This window comes from Pieris napi, chromosome 18 (genome assembly GCF_905475465.1).
Source record: "Pieris napi chromosome 18, ilPieNapi1.2, whole genome shotgun sequence".
Classification (NCBI taxonomy): domain Eukaryota; kingdom Metazoa; phylum Arthropoda; class Insecta; order Lepidoptera; family Pieridae; genus Pieris; species Pieris napi.
Genome location: NC_062251.1, coordinates 8,995,174 through 9,014,446, shown reverse-complemented (window position 1 = coordinate 9,014,446; position 19,273 = coordinate 8,995,174). Strand labels below are relative to the sequence as shown.

The following is a 19,273-nucleotide window of genomic DNA, read 5'->3' as shown; positions in this document are numbered from 1 at the left end:
AATCTACTTACCTAGTGTCAAACGAAACCTATATTCCTCAAAACTATCCAGATCAGACTACTTACGGGTACAATACCAGCACACAAAATACAAAATAATAAACAATCAAAAACAATAATAATTATAATAATAATAATTAAACACACACAAATCTGTACTATTTAATTACATTTCATTAACGTAAATAATGCTTAATAAATGGAGGGCTGTGATTTTGTGATCTATTTAGATGTTTGTGTTATTTAACATGATTAGTATAAGTAATTTACATTTCATTAACGTAAACAATGCTTAATAAATGGAGGGCTGTGATTTTGTGATCTAAATAACATGATTAGTATAAATAATTGTTTTTTATTTACCTTAAAGTTACCGTTAACCTTTCTTCGGCTGTAATGGTGCAACGATAATTTGTAGTCTTTTTTGTTATATGTACTCTTAACAAATCTGTCAATTTCAAAAATTGCCAATATTCCATACGATAATACTCATAAAATTTTAGGCTATCTCTCTTCAATTCCTCGAAAATGGTGTGAAACTCCCCATGGATTAGTCTGTTTTTCCAAATATGTTTTACCCATATTTGTTTCCGCTTGCGCTTACGTTTCCTATGTTCTATTTCAAGTAATCTTGCTAACAAATATATTTCTTCGTCGGAGCTATCTAAATCCATGTTTCGAAAAGCACACGTTAACACACCGAAAACAAAACTTAGACTGCGCGGAATACTGGCACTGCCTTTGTAGTGTATCCACCCGACTCCGAGCGCATCCGACCGGCTCCGAGCACATCCAACCGCACCCGCTTTCAGATCTCTTCCAGCCGGTCGATGTGAAATAGTTGGCGGCTCCGCTCCGGCCAATTCCAAGCGTATACGACCCGGTCTGTGTGAAAAGAAAAAAGCAGGCCGATGCTCTCCGAGCCGGTCTGTGTGAACGGACCCTAAGTAGTAATGTAGCCATGCGTTTATCAACCAGTATTCCTGAACATATGACCTACAAATTGTTTTTCGACAATTGGTACACAAGTTTGCCGCTCATTGCTGCAGTACATAAAAAAGGAATAATGCCCTTAGGTACCGTGAATCGGAAACGCTTCCCTAACCATAATCTACCAAATAATGCGCAAATGACAAGACAAGGAAGAGGCTACAGCGTTGAGAATGTCATACAAATAGATGAGGTGGAAATATCTGTGGTTACATGGCTAGACAACAAAGTTGTCAATTTGACATCAACATATGTTGGAAAAAATTCAGAAGGGATCTCAGGAAAATCCTACGTGAAATGTGAGAAATGCAATGTACATCTTTGCCTTTATAAAGAGATAAATTGTTTTAGAGCATTTCACACTACTTAAATTATAGATAGGTATTTAATTAAGGCGCAAAATGTGTTCTTCAACAGATCTCATCCAATAGATTAATTTTTTCAGTTAAAATAATTTCCTGAGTTTTATTTTCTAAAAAAATATTCTTATCCTAACCCAACCTCATCTAATATATTTTTGAGGGGCAAGGGGAAACCCATTAAACATTCAAAATAACCATGACTGCATTTGATGCCAAAAATGGCAAGGGGAATTTGAGACTTTACTGCACATTATGCCATATATGGGAAATTACAGAATTATATTATTTTTCGAAAAGTAAAAGGATAAACTATGTGCCATGGAATATCGCATGTATTTTTTCCAAAACGAAATAAAATTCCATGCGGAAAGGGGTTAAAGGCTCCTACACCCGCGAGTTACAGCCAGTGGCATCGGACTCGCACAAGATTTATCGATCCTATGCTGCGACCGCCACCGCCCCCAAACCCTCTGCAGGCCCTTCCATCGTAGTGTCCGGAGAGGGTCTTAACACAGCAGAGCAGTTGCTTACACAGGTAAAACAGTAAACTTCAGACAGGGTGGATACGCCCCACTGAAGATGACCCCAATATCGAAACATAAGATTAAAGTCGCCTTCGAAAGGGAAGAACACAAAAACATGCACTCGATCATCTACAAAAAACACACAAATTCAAACACAAGAAGAAAAACGTATAGACCCCATTATTATTCATAAAGGAATATCAAAAAACATACCCGAATTCGAACTAATAAAAACTATCAAAGACCAAAACACCACGTTAACTAAACATACATTTACCGTTAAATTTATTGCAAACAACAGGAACACTTGAATCGTCCATGGCCACTGTGCTGAAATGGTGTAAAATTATTATTTATGATGAATGTACTATGGCACACAAACATTCACTTGAGGCGTTGAACAGGCATTGAAAGATATTAAAAACAGTGACAAACTATTTGGCAGAACTCTGTTGGTCCGAAAGGACCGGGTGATTTCAGACAAACACTTCCAGTCATTCCACGTTCAACATACGCTGATGAGATCAACGCTTGCTTAAAATCATCTCCATTGTGCCGTAATGTTGAAAAATTACAGCTAAAAATAAATATGCGCGTTCAAATGCTTCAAGATCCATCCGCTAAAACATTTTCAAAACAACTCTTAGATATCGGTGATGGAAAAGTTGCTATAGATGAAACTGGATACGTAAAATTACCGACCGATTTCTGCACAATCGCTGATTCGCAAGATACTCTCATTGAACAAATATTTCCCGATGTACACACACGGTACATAAATCATGAGTGGCTTGCAGAAAGAGCGATTTTAGCGGCAAAAAATGTAGACGTTGACAATTTAAATCTGAAGATACAAATGTTGTTGCCAGGGAACTTGGTATCATATAAATCTATTGATACAGTTTGCGACGACAGCGAAGCAGTAAATTTTCCCACAGAGTTTTTGAACTCACTGGATTTGCCAGGCATGCCACCGCATAATTTACAATTAAAGGTTGGATGGATCTCCAATTATCTTGCTTCGTAATTTGAACCCGCCCCGGCTGTGCAACGGTACGCGATTAGTCATTCAAAAATTAATGAAAAACGTGATCGAAGCCAGGATTTTAAATGGCAAGTTCAGAGGTAAAAATATACTCATACCACGTATTCCTATTATACCTACAGATGTGCCAATTCAATTCAAACGTATTCAGTTTCCGATTAGATTGGCATTTGCAATGACTATCAACAAATCCCAAGGTCAAACGATAGCTGTTTGTGGATTAGATTTGAGAACACCATGTTTTTCACACGGACAATTATACGTGGCATGCTTTCGAGTGGGTAAACCATCCAGTTTGTTTGTGTTAGCTAAAGATGGACTAACAAAAAATATTGTTCACGCTATAGCATTAAGAGATTGATATTGTTTAATAGTGTTACTGTCGTAATTGTTTAATTAATGATACTTATATAATTTTAAGGAATAAATTATAATAATTTAAAAATAATGTTTGCCTTTTGTTATTTTTATATTCCCTCATCGTTCACAGCGCTCCATGCTTATTTCACGCATATACCACATTCTCACATACATACTTACAATAAGTAAGCTATTTTTTGTCTACACTAGAAATTACTAGGAAATTATTTATATGGCAAAACAACGTTTGCTGGGTCAGCTAGTAATTTATAATTTTACTTACAATTTTATAATTTTGGACCGAATAACAAAATTTTTAGAGACCAAAAACAACAAAAAAGGGGTTTTGCCTCCCAGCCAGCGGCCCCACAAGATACAATCAAGTAAACACATAAAATCCGTTAGACGAAGAGCTATCGATTGACGTATCACACAAGGAAATCCGCTTTTAAATATCTCCTCGAAACGAAGGAAAACCGTTTTTGGGTGTGAACCAGCCCCGAACCCAAATGCACAATACTTATACATACCATAGACAAGTTAAAAATTACGAACCAACTGACACAAAGTTCTAAAGAATCAGAATCATATTTCGGAAGTTATATTTAGTGTACAGTGAAGAATAGTTTGGAAACGGTGATATCCCAAGGATGCAGACCACCCAAAAATCAAAGATCACAACCACCATATAGCCCGTCCGGAATACTACTAGACAACATACAATTTATACTGAAGAATTTCCCATCCACTGAGCTGGACACCAGATTGTCTGGTGACCAGCTGGAACAGCTCCAGCACCAAGACCATCGGCTAGTTCTCATCGAGGGCAATCAAATAACACCCAACACCTTTACCCTACGAGCAACAGCCGCCGAGAGCCGAGAGGGTGGATTACCAGCCCTAATTTTTCACCCAAAACCTTTCGAGCTTGGGCTTATTTAAACCGGCTCGGCGAGGTCTATTTGATTGAAGCCTGGAAGCAGAATATTCATTCCACTTGTTAAGAAAATCAGAATGTAATAAGGCAAAAGAAGACGATAAAGCAAGAGCTAAGAGGGGTGCAACATTCAAGACTATTACATTTGATTTACAAAGTGTTCTGCAGTTGCCTTTTTCTGCTGTGTCAACATTTTATTATGTAAGAAAGCTTTGCATTTACAATTTGACTACTTATGACGAAGATGGTGATGCCATTTGTAATGTTTGGAGTGAGATTCATGGCAAACGTGGAGCTAATGAAATTGGATCAATAATTTTCAAATTTATTGCCAGTATGCCAGAGACTTACACTGAGTTGTCAATGTTTTCTGATACATGTGGTGGTCAAAACCGCAACCAACTCATGGCTGCTATTCTCTTGTACGCTGTTCAAAAAACACACATTTGAATGTAATAGAGCAAAAAATTTTGGAGTCGGGACACAGCCATATGGAGTGTGACTCCATGCATTCTGCCATAGAAAATGCTAAGAAACATAGAGAAATCTTCATGATGCGAGACTGGGTAGAAGTGTTCAGGATGGCACGATCTAAAAAAGGAGACATTAACAATAAGCCCTACAAGGTAAATGAATGGAAATTTGATGAATTTTGGAACTTGCACGCATTATCTGCAGCTACTATCAAGAATAGAACGCATGACACAGAAGGACAAAAAAATTCATGGTTTAAAATTAAATGCCTTCGCTTTGAAAAGGTCCATCCAAACATGATATTCTACCGCTATGATCATTCAAGTGAATACCAAAAAATGTGTGTTCTGCCGAGAAAAGTCCAAACGAATATATTTAAATTCTGAATTAAATGTGAGAAAGTTACTAAAACTTTATTATGAATCAGTCGCTGAGCACCTACAAGTAAAACGGCGATTGTTTTATACAATTTGGAACAAAGATTATAACATAGGCTTTTCTACACCATCATCAGACGTCTGCAATGCATGCACTTTATGGGGAAATAGGATCAAAATAGAAAAGGACCAACAGAAGAAGCAAGAATTAATGGTACAGAAGAGTCCACAATCTACGTGCAAAAGCATTTTATGATTTTATTAGTGAAAAGCCCCTGAACACCAAGTCGTTTTGTTTTGATATGCAACAGGTTCAAGCGTTGCCTAAAACGCCCATTCAAGATTCGTTTTATGCCCGTCAGATGAGCCTTTATAATTTATGCATTGTGCCACTAGATTCTAAAGATCCTAAGTTTTATATGTGAGAGGCAGAAGATCGACAGAGATAAGCTCAGCGCTCTATGATTATTTGACCAAAATGAACTTTGCCAGCGATATCCACACCATAAGACTGTTCTGTGATGGATGTGGAGGACAAAATAAGAACAGCATTGTCCTCCATACTTTGCGTAAAGCCATTGCCTTTACGCAAAGTCACCACAAAATATTATGGAAATAAAACTGTATTTTCCAGTCCGTGGGCACAGTTTTCTGCCTGCGGACAGGGTCTTTGGGAGACTTGAAAAACAGTTAAGAAAAGTTCCTGTTATCACAACCCATGAAGGTTATTATGAAATATATAAAAACCATGGTGATCTTAGACTTCTAAACAAAGATTGGAAAATTTTCAATGTCAAAAACTGGTTAAGAATTTGAAAAAGATTGAACGAATACAAAGTTTAAAAAGAATTTTCATAAAAAAAATATGTGGAAGAAACCAAAATGTCAAAGGCTGTGCTGTATTGGGTTTTGAGAACTACAGATTTGGAGAAGAAAACCAAAGTGAAACTCTTTTGAAAAAGGGGAAGACAATTCCTACAGAGCTCTCTGTGATGGAAGCGACTACAAAACCTTTAAATGCTAAAATGTTCTTGCATTACTAGTAAAGCAATTTGGAGAAACATGGGAGGAAATAGATGAGTTAATGGTTCAACAATATATTGCATAATGACAGGGTAGTTGCCCGAGAAGATAATGTGACGACACATTGCGAGCAGGAAGATTGTAATTGTTTAGATCCAGATGTAGGTGAAGTACGTATTTAATAGGTTATGTGTTGTGAGTCAATGAAAAATTCCTTATTCTTAACAATTAACTTTTTTTTATCTCCATTAAAATTTATATCACATATTATAATGTCTGTTTCTCAGAGCCAAAACAAAAAGGCTTTATTCCGTAGAGTACCTAACAAAGTGACTTATTTCCTGTAGTCCTGAACAAAGTGACTTATATCCAAATTTTTGATTAAGGTTTTACTATTATACATATTTTTTAGAATTAATGTGCTAGTGTCAGAATTACTTAAATACGATCTTTCATGGTGACATGAAAAAAAAATGTATAAAACACAAATTAATAACGTAGAAGTTTTTGGCATTTATTTAAAAATCTGATAAGGTGGAAATAAGTCCTTTTGAAATGACTCTCCTCAAATATTTCAGTTGCCTTGATCTTTGTGTTAATCCTCTTAAATTTAAAGTTGTTATATTTGGTAAACATAATCATAGTATTCCTGCTGTGATGTATAACAATTGTATGTTGTCTATTACACTTGAGGTAAAATTTTTAGGAGTGATTTTTTCATATAATTTGACCTGGAAATTTATATAAAACACCTAATTGGTAGGGCTAATAAAGCCTACAATATATTGAAATCCTTGAGTGGTACATATAGTCACACACACTGGGGTGCAGACCCTAAAATTTTGTTATTGTTGCATAAATCTTTAGTTCGTAGTCACTTAAAATATGGTTTTTACTTTTTTGCTGCAGATAAACTACTAAACTTGTAAATAGTTTAAATATTTTGCAAAATAAGTGTTTGCGTGTAATAACTGGGGCATTCAGAAGTACTCCCTAAATGCATTACAGATTGAATGTAATATTCCACCACTAGCTATTCGATTCAATTACTTGAAAGAAAGGTTTCTTTTGTAATTATACAGTATATCTAATAATAGTGTCTTTATAAATTTTTTGCACTCACCTACTCGCATAGGTTTAAAACCTTTCAATATGTCGCAAGATCTTCCAAATTTTATAGATTATATTCAAAATATTAATATTTATCAATCTAAACACATTTTACCTTGCTATGAAGGAACTTTTGATAGTAAGTTTCCAGTAATGGACATAATTATAAACAAGAAAAAGGATTTGCCATCAAAAAAGGAAGTTTATACATTGTTGTCACTGTGGTCAGATCATAAAATGGTGTATACAGAGGTTCCAAGAGTGATTCAGCCATGTCTTTTGCTTTTTATGAGCCCTCTTCAAATATAGCTATTGGTAGAAGAATTTCTAATACTACTAGTATTCTTACAGCTAAAGATGTTGCTATTTTAAATGCTATGAAATATATTAAAAATTGTTATTCAGAACATAAATATTGGATCATAGTAAGTGATAGTATGAGTGTTTTAAAAAACTTGGCTAATAATAATTATATAATTTATCAGATAAAAAAACTGCGGGGTACAAAAGCAAAGGCGCCACTGTCCATATTTGTTCAAAACTAAAGTACAAATGCCATCTTGTAGATTTTTTGTAAACTCTATTGTTGCAGTTGCTTTAGGTGACTTTCAAAGTAGGCACAGTTCCATAGACAAAGGCATTTCAAAATCACATTGAGATTCAAAAATGACATTGTCCCTTGCACTTTTACTTTCACTGCCACTGTCCAATTTGGCCAATCAGCGAGCACCAATCCGACGCTTGCAATATGGCGGAGTTATTGTTTTTGTAAGAGGTTGCTGCAAAAGTTTAATAGTGTTGAAAAGGTAAATGTTGGCAACATAATATAGTTTATTTTTTGTTATCTGTAATTTTTCTATGTTGTATAATTTATTTGTCTATGGTTTTTCACTTCCTTCCGTTTTCCATTCGTTCTTGTAAAAGTGTGCTCAAATAAAGTGGTTAGTGGTGTGTTAATATCTAAAAAATAAGTGTTTTTTTTCTACGCCTGACCTCATCTGCAAACAATTAAATACAGTCCACGCTCTACCTCTGGAATAAACGTGTGTGTTGGGTATTTACACTAGTGCCCTACATAATGGTCCTTCTATGATGCGCCATCGCCTTGTCTGCACGTGCCGTCTTCGTTAAAGAATTCTCCCGCGAGCCGTCTTCGCCTTTAAGAATTCTCCCGCGAGGGCAGCAAGAAGCTACAACGCAGAACCCAGGACGCAGAGGTATCCGTAGAAAGAAAAAGCATCAACATCAAGTTAGTTAACAACTCAACATTATTACATACGGCCGCCATCTTTATTACGAAGCCCTCACAAAGTCTTCAACATACTACCAAAGACAAAGAGGAAGGAGCACATCAATCAAACAAACAAGCGAAGCCGGACCGGAAAGAGCGAGTCGATAAACACAATAGCTGTCTGTCAATGTCAACTGCGATTCACTTCCTTCAGTTGGCACCACAGCATACGAGCGCCGAAACCGACGAATCACGTACGAGTGCAATCAACCAGTAGCCAATCACTGCGCGCCTCACCGTAGCAAACGACGCGGTCGCCGACAACGTTCGTACTGCGCGTAAGCAAGCATCAAGCGTCATTTAACTCCACCATTTTGATTTTAGTAGTAATTAATTGTAACAAAATACACATAGTTTTAAGTATTTTTTCGGTTCAAGTGTTAACTAACATTAGGAAAGCTAGCAATATATTGCCCTATTAGTGAACATGGCCGACACAAAAGTTAATATTGCAAAAAGGGGTTATGCAAAGATGTCTATTACTAAAATTCATAATGCACTATTATCAGGTGAGTTGCAATCACGTTCGCTAGAACGACTTATAGTTGTAAGAGATAGGGTCGTCAGCGTTTTTCAAGAATATAGCGATGCTTGTATCCAAATATGTGCACAAAATCCTGAAGATCCGGAGGATTTTAGTAAAATCGAAGAAATATACTTCGACATTCTCTCTAATATCGATAAGACAATCAAAAAACACAATTTGAACACTAAAAATGAGACGCTTAACGACTCAGATTGTAAGCAAACTTCGAGCATTAGGTCAAAGCTTCAATTACCTAACATAGTCATGTCAACATTCACTGGCAAATATACAGAGTATTACTCGTTTATAAACCTTTTCAGCGCAATGATTGACAAAGATGAGTCTCTCTCACCTGTTCAAAAGCTATATTATCTTAAAGGTTTTCTAAGTGACGAGCCAGCAGCTTTAATTAAAAACCTCCCATTAGAGGACGATAGTTATGCTGAAGCAATAAAATTACTTAAAGAGAGATATGATATTAAAACTAAAATCATACACGAACACATACATACACTGTTAGATTTGCAACCCATTACTCGTTCTACTCCTAACACAATCCGTAAACTAATTTCAGACGTTAAACAGACACTCGCAGCTTTAAAAAACCTCGAGGAGCCTGTCGACAGCTGGAGCAGCTTGCTTGTGTGTGTGCTAGTGAGGAAGTTAGATAACCTTACACGCTCTGCATTCCAGATGGAGAGAGACAACAAGTGTTTACCCACAGTAGGGGAGCTTTTAGGTTACCTGGAACGTCGAGCATTGTCATTGGAAAACGACTCCGTTCCCAACAAGCAACCTCAACCCCAACGGTTGACTAGTATTGCAGTAACTGCACCTGCTTCTACCTCCTGCACCTATTGTAAGTCTCCGCACAAGCTTTTCCAATGTCCAAATTTTAAAATGGCAGCACCCACAAAACGTCTAGAGTTTGTATTAGCAAATAAGCTGTGCAAAATATGTCTGTCTTTCCATAAACGTAACTGTAAATATCATTTTAAGTGTGGTGAATGCAAAAAGCCTCATAACACATTACTGCATCAAACAGATCAACAGCCATCGAGCCCATCTGTCAGTTTGTTATCGAGCGCTCCTCGGGGACAAGTGCTTTTGCCTACTGCTAGAGTTAAGCTTATTTCCCAGACAGGCACGATTATTTACGCACGAGCACTATTGGACAGTGCCTCACAAGTATCATTCATCACTGAGAAACTTGCCCTTATATTAGGCAAGGTTCCCGACAACAATGCATCAATTATAATTGGCATTACCAACACTGAGCAAACAGTTAACTTGCAAATAAACCTTGATGTACACTCTATAGTATATCCATATAAGGTCAATGTTAATTGTCATATTGTTAAAACGATAACCACAAAGTTGCCTCAAGCACCTATAAACACTTCCAATCTAACATTTCCTGCTAACTGCAATCTAGCTGACGCTACCTTTAATATGCCTGGTGATGTGCATGTATTGTTAGGAGCTGATGTCTTTTTCCAGGCCCTGTTGCCACTCCATGAGTCAATAAGTAACGAGGGTCCTGCAAAAACAGGCACAACATTCTCCGAGCAACCATCTATAATTCACACATCATTTGGGCACATAGTAGCGGGACGCAGTGCCTATGACACTGCCAACAGTAAGCAGGTTATATCTTTATTTTGTCAGGAGTGTGATAGCAATTTAAATGAGTCATTGAGTGCATTTTGGGAAACTGAGCGAGTGTCTGAAATCTTCCCCGAGCAATTGCCTGAACAAGAGTATTGTGAAAAGTTTTTTAATGAGACTACAAAGCTTGACAATAATACATTTCAAGTTTCGATGCCTATTAAAGTCCCGTTACATCAAATAAACTTAGAACTGGGAGAATCATTTCACTTAGCCTATAAACGATTTCTTAATTTGGAAAAGAAATTACATAAAAACACAAACCTTTTCCACGAATACAAAAAGTTTATCGATGAATATATTGAATTAAATCATGGTGAGTACATTAATATAAATAGCTATAATTTATCGAAAGATCCTATTTACTTTCTCCCTCACCATGCTGTAATTAAAGAGAATGCTCGTTCTACAAAATTAAGAGCAGTATTCGACGGCTCAATGCGTACGAACAAAAGAATTTCATTGAACGATCTGTTACTCAATGGCCCTGTAGTACAGAAAGATTTATTAGAAACACTTATAGCTTTCAGATTAGGAACCTTTTTCTTTATCTGCGATATACGTAGGATGTTTAGGTGCATTAGATTAGATCCTAGTCAACGTTCACTTCAAAACATATTATGGCGCGAATCACCAGATGAAGACATCAAGTGCATACAGCTGTCTACTGTCACTTATGGTCTAAAGTCGTCATCTTATTTAGCCACTCGTTGCCTGATTGAACTTGCCAATAGATATAAGGAACAATTTCCATTAGCATCCTCTATTTTAATTAATAACACCTACGTCGACGATGTATTAGTTAATAATAATAACAAGCAAGTATTATTAAAAATGCAGACTGAATTAGTAGAGTTACTTGCTCTGGGAGGATTTCAGCTCCACAAGTGGGCTTCCAACTGTGACTCAGTACTCAAAAATGTACAAAATAATAATTACAACCAAGAAAGCGAGGTTGATTTAAGCAAAACTGAAACATCTGTAAAAACTTTAGGTATTGAATTCGTTATTAATGATGATACCTTTACAAGCTCATGTCCTGAACCTTACACTAGTGTAAATGATAGCAAGAGAGACATACTTAGCTATATTAGTAAGTTCTATGATCCACTAGGGTTAATCGGTCCAATTTTTGTTCGTGCAAAGGTAATCATGCAAAAACTGTGGGCTTCTAATACAGATTGGGACTCTCCTCCCCCACAAGACATACGTCAGATGTGGATAGAATTTGTTAGGGACTTGTCACAGATGGAACCTTTAAGTGTACCTCGATGTGCCATAGCTAATAATTGTGTAGTCATTCAATTATTAGGTTTTGCCGACGCATCCTCAGTTGCATATGGCTGCTGCTTGTATTTGCGTTCTACTGACACACAAGGCAATGTACACATCCAATTGTTATGTTCAAAATCTAGAATTAATCCATTAAATAAAAGCCTTACTACTCCCAGGCTAGAATTAAATGCAGTCTTGCTTCTTACGAAATTAACTGTAAAGGTACTCAATGCATTGAGTGCCAATAATATAAAATGTGATAATACTTACCTATTTTCAGACTCACAAATAGTTTTAGCATGGCTCAAAATAGATTCCGCGAAACTACAGACCTATGTCGCGAATAGAGTAAGAGTAATAACAGAGCTCTCTCATAATTATCACTGGTTATATGTAAATACTGATGAGAATCCTGCAGATTGTCTCAGTAGAGGCCTTCATCCTAATGAACTTAAGGCTAATAACATGTGGTTGTATGGCCCATCCTTCTTACATGATAAAGATTATAAATTTTATTTGAAGTCAGAGATAGTGACACAATTACCCGAACTTAAACAAAACATTACAAGGGCAGTATGTGTCAAAGTAACAGCCATTGATTGTGATGTATATGAAAAGTTAAAGAAATTTTCCAGTATTAATAAAATGACTCGTGTACTTGCCTATATACTTAGATTTTGTACAAATATTAATCCTAACAAAAACAACAAAATTAAAGGATTTTTATCAACCAAAGAGCTAAATAAAGCACTAATGTTAATTATAAATAATGAACAACACATATACTATGCGAGTGATATTAAATCTTTACAAGTTCACAATCGAGTAGATAGCAATTTAAAACCTCTGACACCGTTCATAGATAAAGATGGCATTATAAGAGTAGGCGGACGTTTACAAAACGCATCAATCCCCTACTCTAGCCAACATCCTGCCATATTGCCAAAGGAATCAGTGATAACAGCCTTGATAATTAAAGATGAACACATTAAGCTATTACATGCCAGTCAAAAACTATTATTAAGCTCTATTAGGCAGAGATTTTGGATCATTGATGGTCTAAGAACAATAAAAAAAATTATTCACAAATGTGTAACCTGTTGCAGATTGAAAGCCGCTGCTGCAGCTCAGCTGATGGGTTCCTTGCCTACGCAACGCGTAAACGCGTGCCGCGTCTTTGAAAAAATTGGTATTGACTTCGCTGGGCCAGTTTCGGTAAAAAATAGCCGCATTCGAAAGCCAACTATAGGCAAAGGTTACATTGTATTGTTTGTATGTTTCGTCACTAAAGCTATTCATCTAGAGCTAGCCTCAGATTTGACAACCGATACTTTTCTCGCATGCTTTAAACGATTCATTGCGAGACGAAACCTGCCCAGCGACGTCCACTGTGATAACGGCTCGACGTTCAAAGGGGCAAGGAACCAATTAGATGAACTGTATCGCTTGCACGCTTCTCGAAGTCACCAATGCGAAGTACAATCCTTCGCGGCTGCTAGAGGAATCAATTTCCACTTTATACCTAGTTACAGCCCGATATTTGGTGGACTTTGGGAAAGCGGTGTAAAAAGCGTGAAATATCACTTGAAACGTGTAGTAGGCAAGGCGTTACTCACGTATGAGCAACTCAATACTGTTCTAGTAGAAATAGAGGGCGTTCTTAATTCTAGACCGCTCACCGCAGTTACTGCCGACCCAAATGACCTCAATTACCTCTCTCCAGGTCATTTTCTGACAGGAGCACCTCTTAATTCTTATCCAGAACACAATATGTCAGATACACCAACTAATTTACTTAAATTTTGGTCTATAACCGTAAGTATGAAACAAAACTTTTGGAAATATTGGAGTAAACATTATTTGTGTCTTTTACAAAGCAGGCCCAAATGGCGTGACGTTTCTTCTAACGTAAAAATTGGTAGCTTGGTCATATTACGTAGTGATAATAGTCCTCCTTTGCATTGGCCTATGGCTCGTGTGTCCAATATCTTTCCAGGGAAAGATGGCCAGGTTAGAACTGTTGAAGTTACTCTTTCAAACGGTCATGTTCACAATAGGGCATTATCAAAAATATGTTTGCTACCTATCGATTCATAAAAGTGTTTGATTCTAAAATGTATAATTTTAATATTTAAGTATTCCTATGTCTACATAACCTATGTTGTAAAATTTATGCTGTATTTGTCAATTAAATTTTAAATTGTTCATTTTGAGGGCGCAGCTTATGTTGGCAACATAATATAGTTTATTTTTTGTTATCTGTAATTTTTCTATGTTGTATAATTTATTTGTCTATGGTTTTTCACTTCCTTCCGTTTTCCATTCGTTCTTGTAAAAGTGTGCTCAAATAAAGTGGTTAGTGGTGTGTTAATATCTAAAAAATAAGTGTTTTTTTTCTACGCCTGACCTCATCTGCAAACAATTAAATACAGTCCACGCTCTACCTCTGGAATAAACGTGTGTGTTGGGTATTTACACTAGTGCCCTACAGTAAAAAAACAATTAAAATGGAAGAAAATGTGCGTGAAGTTGAGCCTGAACAAGCTAGAAAGCGACCGAGAAATCCAGCAAATTGGAAACGCGCTAAGGAAAAAGTCATGAGGTAGAGTACACTGCTTATTTTTTGGTTAGGTTAGCACAAAGTACGGTTAGCCAAAAAAATCGATATTGTTGTTTTAAACATCTGTATTTGTGATGGAGCCGTGGAGGGGTTTTCAGTGGAAATCGTCTCACAAAAATGAATTCAACTTTTTTCGCATTGTTTTATGAAGTTTTTTTCCTTTTATAGGTAATGATTCATTACCCTCGGTCCCACGATGTGGGCACACTGCTGACTCAAAATACAAATGCGGTGCTCTATCAATGCAGGATATCAGAAAATTCTATGAAGAATTTTATCGTCATCCGAATAAAAAAGACCAAGACAGTTTTCTCCTGAAACATTGCAAGGTAGTAAAAACAAAGCGACGTCGCCCAAGAGTAGGAGTCCGAAAACCAACGGAATTCGTTACAAAATTGTATGCTCGAAAAAAAAAAAAAGATGATATTAACTATGATATTTGCATGGATTCGACCACTGACAAAACAACTGATACTACATTTGACCCCACCTTTTTTTTTTTTTTTGCGGGTACCGCGGAACAGTTAACATCACCTCTGTATATTTATTTAAATTAAAAATAGAATTAGTGCATAAAAAGGTTAAAACAAGGGATATTTTAAATAACAATAACGCCACAAAATGATGACTCGTAAAGCTACAACTAAAGATATTGAAATCAGGCTGAAGCAGGCTTTGCTGGAGCAGAAGAAATTGCAGGATCTCAATAATAGATTACTGCAAGAACGTGAGGACAGTGAACTGAAAATTCAGAATATTGTTAAGAAAAACACTGAACTTAAATGTGAACTTTCTGAAATACATATTAAATATTCAGATATTGTGGATCAGTGTGTGAAATTACAGGATATTGTTGACTCTTATAAACAGTGCTATGATACTCATGAGCAGGCTTTGAATCGCATCAGTGACTTGGAATTAAGTTTGTCAGAGGCACATAAAACTATGCAAATACTTGAAAATAAGGTTGCCATAGAAGCTGATGCCTCTCAGAGCTTGTTCAGTGAGTTAAACAGCTATAATCCAGGTATAGTAAATGAACAATGTAACAATATTGATATGGGGTGCAGTAAGTCAAACCCAATTGGTTCCCTATTTATAAGTTGCAAAAGATTTAAAAAATATGTCCGGCTTAATAAATTTATTTAAAAAACTAACAAATTAATTAAAAGGAAAAATCATTTTAAAGATCACCTGTTACTAAGGCAACAACATGCATTATTAAAAAAGAAATGGAAATCTTGTAAAGAAAATGTATTTAAAAGGAAATGTTCACATGATAGCATAAACAAACAATTAAATTTTATCATTAGTTTACATTTTACAAATTTAAACTAGCACCTAGGGGTCCGTTCACACAGACCGGCTCGGAGAGGAGAGCAGATTTTTATCACGTTGGAAACAGTGTTTTGACTGATTGTAGTAAAGTTTATTTTTGCATTTGCACCTTTTTTGTCATTAAAAATGCCTGAACGCGCTTCGTGTGAAGTAATAAAAGGAGCCGACCGGCTCCGCTTGCGTGCTCTTTCTCGCTCGCGCAGCCGATCGGCTCTGATTGCGTGCTCTTTCTCGCTTGCGCAGCCTGTCGGCTCCGATTGCGTGCTCCTTCTCGCTCGCGCAGCCGATGGGCTCCGATTGCGTGCTCTTTCTCTATCGCGTAGCCGATCGGCTCCGATTGCGTGCCCGCTGCGGCCGCGCCGACCGCCATTTTGATAGCAACATTTGAACGTAATAGTTGTGCGTACTTGTACGAAAAGATGAATGATGAAAAATTAATAATACTCGTGTCAAAATATGAGTGTTTATTTGACATAACCAAGCCATCATATAGCGATCGGATAATGAAAGACAATGCATGGGAGGAAATTAGCAAATGTCTCGGAATAAGTGGTAAGTAAGGTTTTCATTGTTTTACACCTACCCCCAGATACTCAAACGAATTTTAAAGCAAGGGCTTCTTAAACTCGTGCTGCGACGTGTTAGATTCAAAGTCAAAATAGGAATAACATGAGTTTAAATGCGCCCTTACTTTAAAAACTCGTTTGAGTATCTGATCGTTAGAATATACTTATGTAGTAGACAATTTTTATTAAATATAACTTAAGAAACTCGCGTAGCCACTTGATTTTGCCAATCTAAAGCACCACTTGATGAAAAATAATCCTTAAATTTATTCCTTGTGGTTAGAACTGCGTCGCTATTAGAACTGTTTTCATTATTATTGTCTGTTATTGCTGTTAATAAATTTATATTGCTGTGAAATTCATTCTCTTGTCCTGGCGTCCGATTTTCTATTAAAAAATTATGTAAACATGTAGTTGCTAATATAATTAAATCACAGTACTTCGGCTGAATTTTCATTCGTTTTTGATAAATTTCAAATCTTTGAGTTAGCATTCCAAATGCACATTCTACGACTTTTCTTGCCCTGCTTAAACGCAGATTAAATAGTTTTTTTGATAATTCTGTTCTTGCTTGTTCTCTTGGATACGGCCGCAATATATTATTGCTCAAAGGAAATGCCTCGTCTCCTATAAAAACATGTGGTAAGCTTTCAGTGGTACTAGGTAGAGGTTTATTTGGGGGCAGCTTTAACTTATTGGTGTTGAGTTTTTTCCAAAATTTTGAATTCTGTAAAATTCCGCCGTCGCTATTTTTACCATATGATCCGACATCAACAATTAAAAAACTGTATTTCGCGTCGACCACAGCTAGTAACACTGTACTGAAAAAGTTTTTATAATTATAGTATAAGCTTCCACTATTATCTGGTGCCTGTATATTGACATGCTTTCCGTCTATAGCGCCCAAACAGATAGGAAAATTCCAAATATTAAAGAAATCACGTGAAACCTTTTCCCACATTTCTTCATCTGGCATCTGCATAACTATGGGCATCAAAACATCACAAATTACTCTGATTGTCTCATGAATAATTGAATGAACTGTAGAAATTCCCATTCGAAAATTAAATGACAAGTTTTTGAAACTGCAACCAGTGATGAGGAATCTGTAAAAATAAAACAAACACACAAAATAGAAATATAAGACTGCCGTACCAAAACGAACTATAAAATAAAAAAGAGTTATGTTATTAATTTTTCATTTCTGTTCTTTCCAGTGACGCAGTGCCAGGATCGTTGGAAGAAACTGCGAGATAACTTCAGAAAAGCCTATTATAACCGAAAAGGCAAGAGTGGCGATGGTGCAACTACGTCCAAATTGATAAAATTTGAAAAAGAACTTTCTTTTATAATACCATTTTTTCGCAATCGAAACCAAATATCTAATGTAACATTATCATCGGATGATTCAGAGCCTGGCACACCAATACCACCACCATCGACATCATCTAAACGTTCGGACCATTCTGAAGTTGAATCGCTTGCAAGTACTTCTGGCTCGAAAAAGAGACCACGCTTAAGCAAAGATGTTGCTACGGTTTTCGAAGAGTATCTTGAAGAAAAAAGAAATACTACACCCCGTGACAAGGCATTACGTAATTTTTTTTTGTCTATGTCAGATACAGTGGAAACATTCCCAAAAGAAGTCCAAGCACGAATTAAAAGGCGCGTGTTTAACATTGTTAATGAAGCTGAATTAAGTCTGTATGAAAATAGTACAGATTTGAATTATTCTTTGTCTATAAATTCACCGCCATCGACTAATCAATCTACTTACCTAGTGTCAAACGAAACCTATATTCCTCAAAACTATCCAGATCAGACTACTTACGGGTACAATACCAGCACACAAAATACAAAATAATAAACAATCAAAAACAATAATAATTATAATAATAATAATTAAACACACACAAATCTGTACTATTTAATTACATTTCATTAACGTAAATAATGCTTAATAAATGGAGGGCTGTGATTTTGTGATCTATTTAGATGTTTGTGTTATTTAACATGATTAGTATAAGTAATTTACATTTCATTAACGTAAACAATGCTTAATAAATGGAGGGCTGTGATTTTGTGATCTAAATAACATGATTAGTATAAATAATTGTTTTTTAATTACCTTAAAGTTACCGTTAACCTTTCTTCGGCTGTAATGGTGCAACGATAATTTGTAGTCTTTTTTGTTATATGTACTCTTAACAAATCTGTCAATTTCAAAAATTGCCAATATTCCATACGATAATACTCATAAAATTTTAGGCTATCTCTCTTCAATTCCTCGAAAATGGTGTGAAACTCCCCATGGATTAGTCTGTTTTTCCAAATATGTTTTACCCATATTTGTTTCCGCTTGCGCTTACGTTTCCTATGTTCTATTTCAAGTAATCTTGCTAACAAATATATTTCTTCGTCGGAGCTATCTAAATCCATGTTTCGAAAAGCACACGTTAACACACCGAAAACAAAACTTAGACTGCGCGGAATACTGGCACTGCCTTTGTAGTGTATCCACCCGACTCCGAGCGCATCCGACCGGCTCCGAGCACATCCAACCGCACCCGCTTTCAGATCTCTTCCAGCCGGTCGATGTGAAATAGTTGGCGGCTCCGCTCCGGCCAATTCCAAGCGTATACGACCCGGTCTGTGTGAAAAGAAAAAAGGCAGGCCGATGCTCTCCGAGCCGGTCTGTGTGAACGGACCCTAAGACAAAAGCCAAGCCAGCACTATTAAATATTGTTTATCAAAATCTACAAGGTTTGGCTGGCAAGGAATTAGAACT

General features: G+C 36.4%; 4 protein-coding genes and 2 long non-coding RNA genes across 8 annotated transcripts in view; 4 read left to right on the top strand and 2 right to left on the bottom strand.

Moving 5' to 3' along the window:
* Positions 1–347, top strand: part of LOC125058545 — a 2,776-nt gene extending 2,429 nt beyond the window's left edge. Inside the window, exon 3 of the mRNA XM_047662637.1 lies at positions 1–347. Coding sequence (XP_047518593.1) covers positions 1–98 — 98 coding nt within the window. The 3' untranslated portion in view covers positions 99–347.
* LOC125058547 overlaps positions 1–501 on the bottom strand; it is a 1,814-nt gene extending 1,313 nt beyond the window's left edge. For both annotated transcript variants that reach the window (XR_007118434.1, XR_007118435.1), the window contains exon 1: positions 363–501. This is a non-coding gene — a long non-coding RNA (uncharacterized LOC125058547). The remainder of the gene's footprint in view (positions 1–362) is intronic.
* An 8,370-nt stretch (positions 502–8,871) lies between these two features.
* LOC125058901 lies at positions 8,872–10,600 on the top strand. The gene is made up of 3 exons (XM_047663040.1): positions 8,872–9,001; positions 9,593–10,488; positions 10,571–10,600. The coding sequence occupies exons 1-3, from the start codon at positions 8,920–8,922 to the stop codon at positions 10,598–10,600; spliced, it is 1,008 nt and encodes a 335-aa protein (XP_047518996.1). The 5' UTR covers positions 8,872–8,919.
* On the top strand, positions 9,739–14,332 carry LOC125058544. Its single transcript, XM_047662635.1, has 2 exons — positions 9,739–9,877; positions 10,519–14,332. Exon 2 carries the CDS (start codon positions 10,840–10,842, stop codon positions 14,056–14,058), a length of 3,219 nt encoding a protein of 1,072 aa, XP_047518591.1. The 5' UTR covers positions 9,739–9,877; positions 10,519–10,839; the 3' UTR covers positions 14,059–14,332.
* Positions 14,333–15,978: 1,646 nt separating this feature from the next.
* Positions 15,979–18,598, top strand: LOC125058546. Its single transcript, XM_047662638.1, has 2 exons — positions 15,979–16,471; positions 17,703–18,598. The coding sequence occupies exons 1-2, from the start codon at positions 16,339–16,341 to the stop codon at positions 18,347–18,349; spliced, it is 780 nt and encodes a 259-aa protein (XP_047518594.1). The 5' UTR covers positions 15,979–16,338; the 3' UTR covers positions 18,350–18,598.
* LOC125058548 lies at positions 17,039–19,173 on the bottom strand. Of its 2 annotated transcripts, none has more exons than XR_007118436.1 (3): positions 18,614–19,173; positions 17,435–17,591; positions 17,039–17,306 (listed from the first exon to the last, which is right to left on the bottom strand). It is a non-coding gene; the product is annotated as an uncharacterized LOC125058548 (long non-coding RNA). The 2 variants fall into 2 exon arrangements; XR_007118437.1 differs by having other exon boundaries at positions 17,039–17,301.
* Positions 19,174–19,273: the final 100 nt, after the last annotated feature.

Coding starts and splice junctions, on each gene's coding strand:
- LOC125058901 (XM_047663040.1), top strand. CDS start 8,920: ATGGCCGACACAAAAGTTAATATTGCAAAAAGGGGTTATGCAAAGATG. Junction 9,002..9,592: donor TCATAATGCACTATTATCAG/GTGAGTTGCAAT, acceptor AACTAATTTCAG/ACGTTAAACAGACACTCGCA. Junction 10,489..10,570: donor ATATGCCTGGTGATGTGCAT/GTATTGTTAGGA, acceptor CTGCAAAAACAG/GCACAACATTCTCCGAGCAA.
- LOC125058544 (XM_047662635.1), top strand. CDS start 10,840: ATGCCTATTAAAGTCCCGTTACATCAAATAAACTTAGAACTGGGAGAA.
- LOC125058546 (XM_047662638.1), top strand. CDS start 16,339: ATGAATGATGAAAAATTAATAATACTCGTGTCAAAATATGAGTGTTTA. Junction 16,472..17,702: donor CAAATGTCTCGGAATAAGTG/GTAAGTAAGGTT, acceptor TGTTCTTTCCAG/TGACGCAGTGCCAGGATCGT.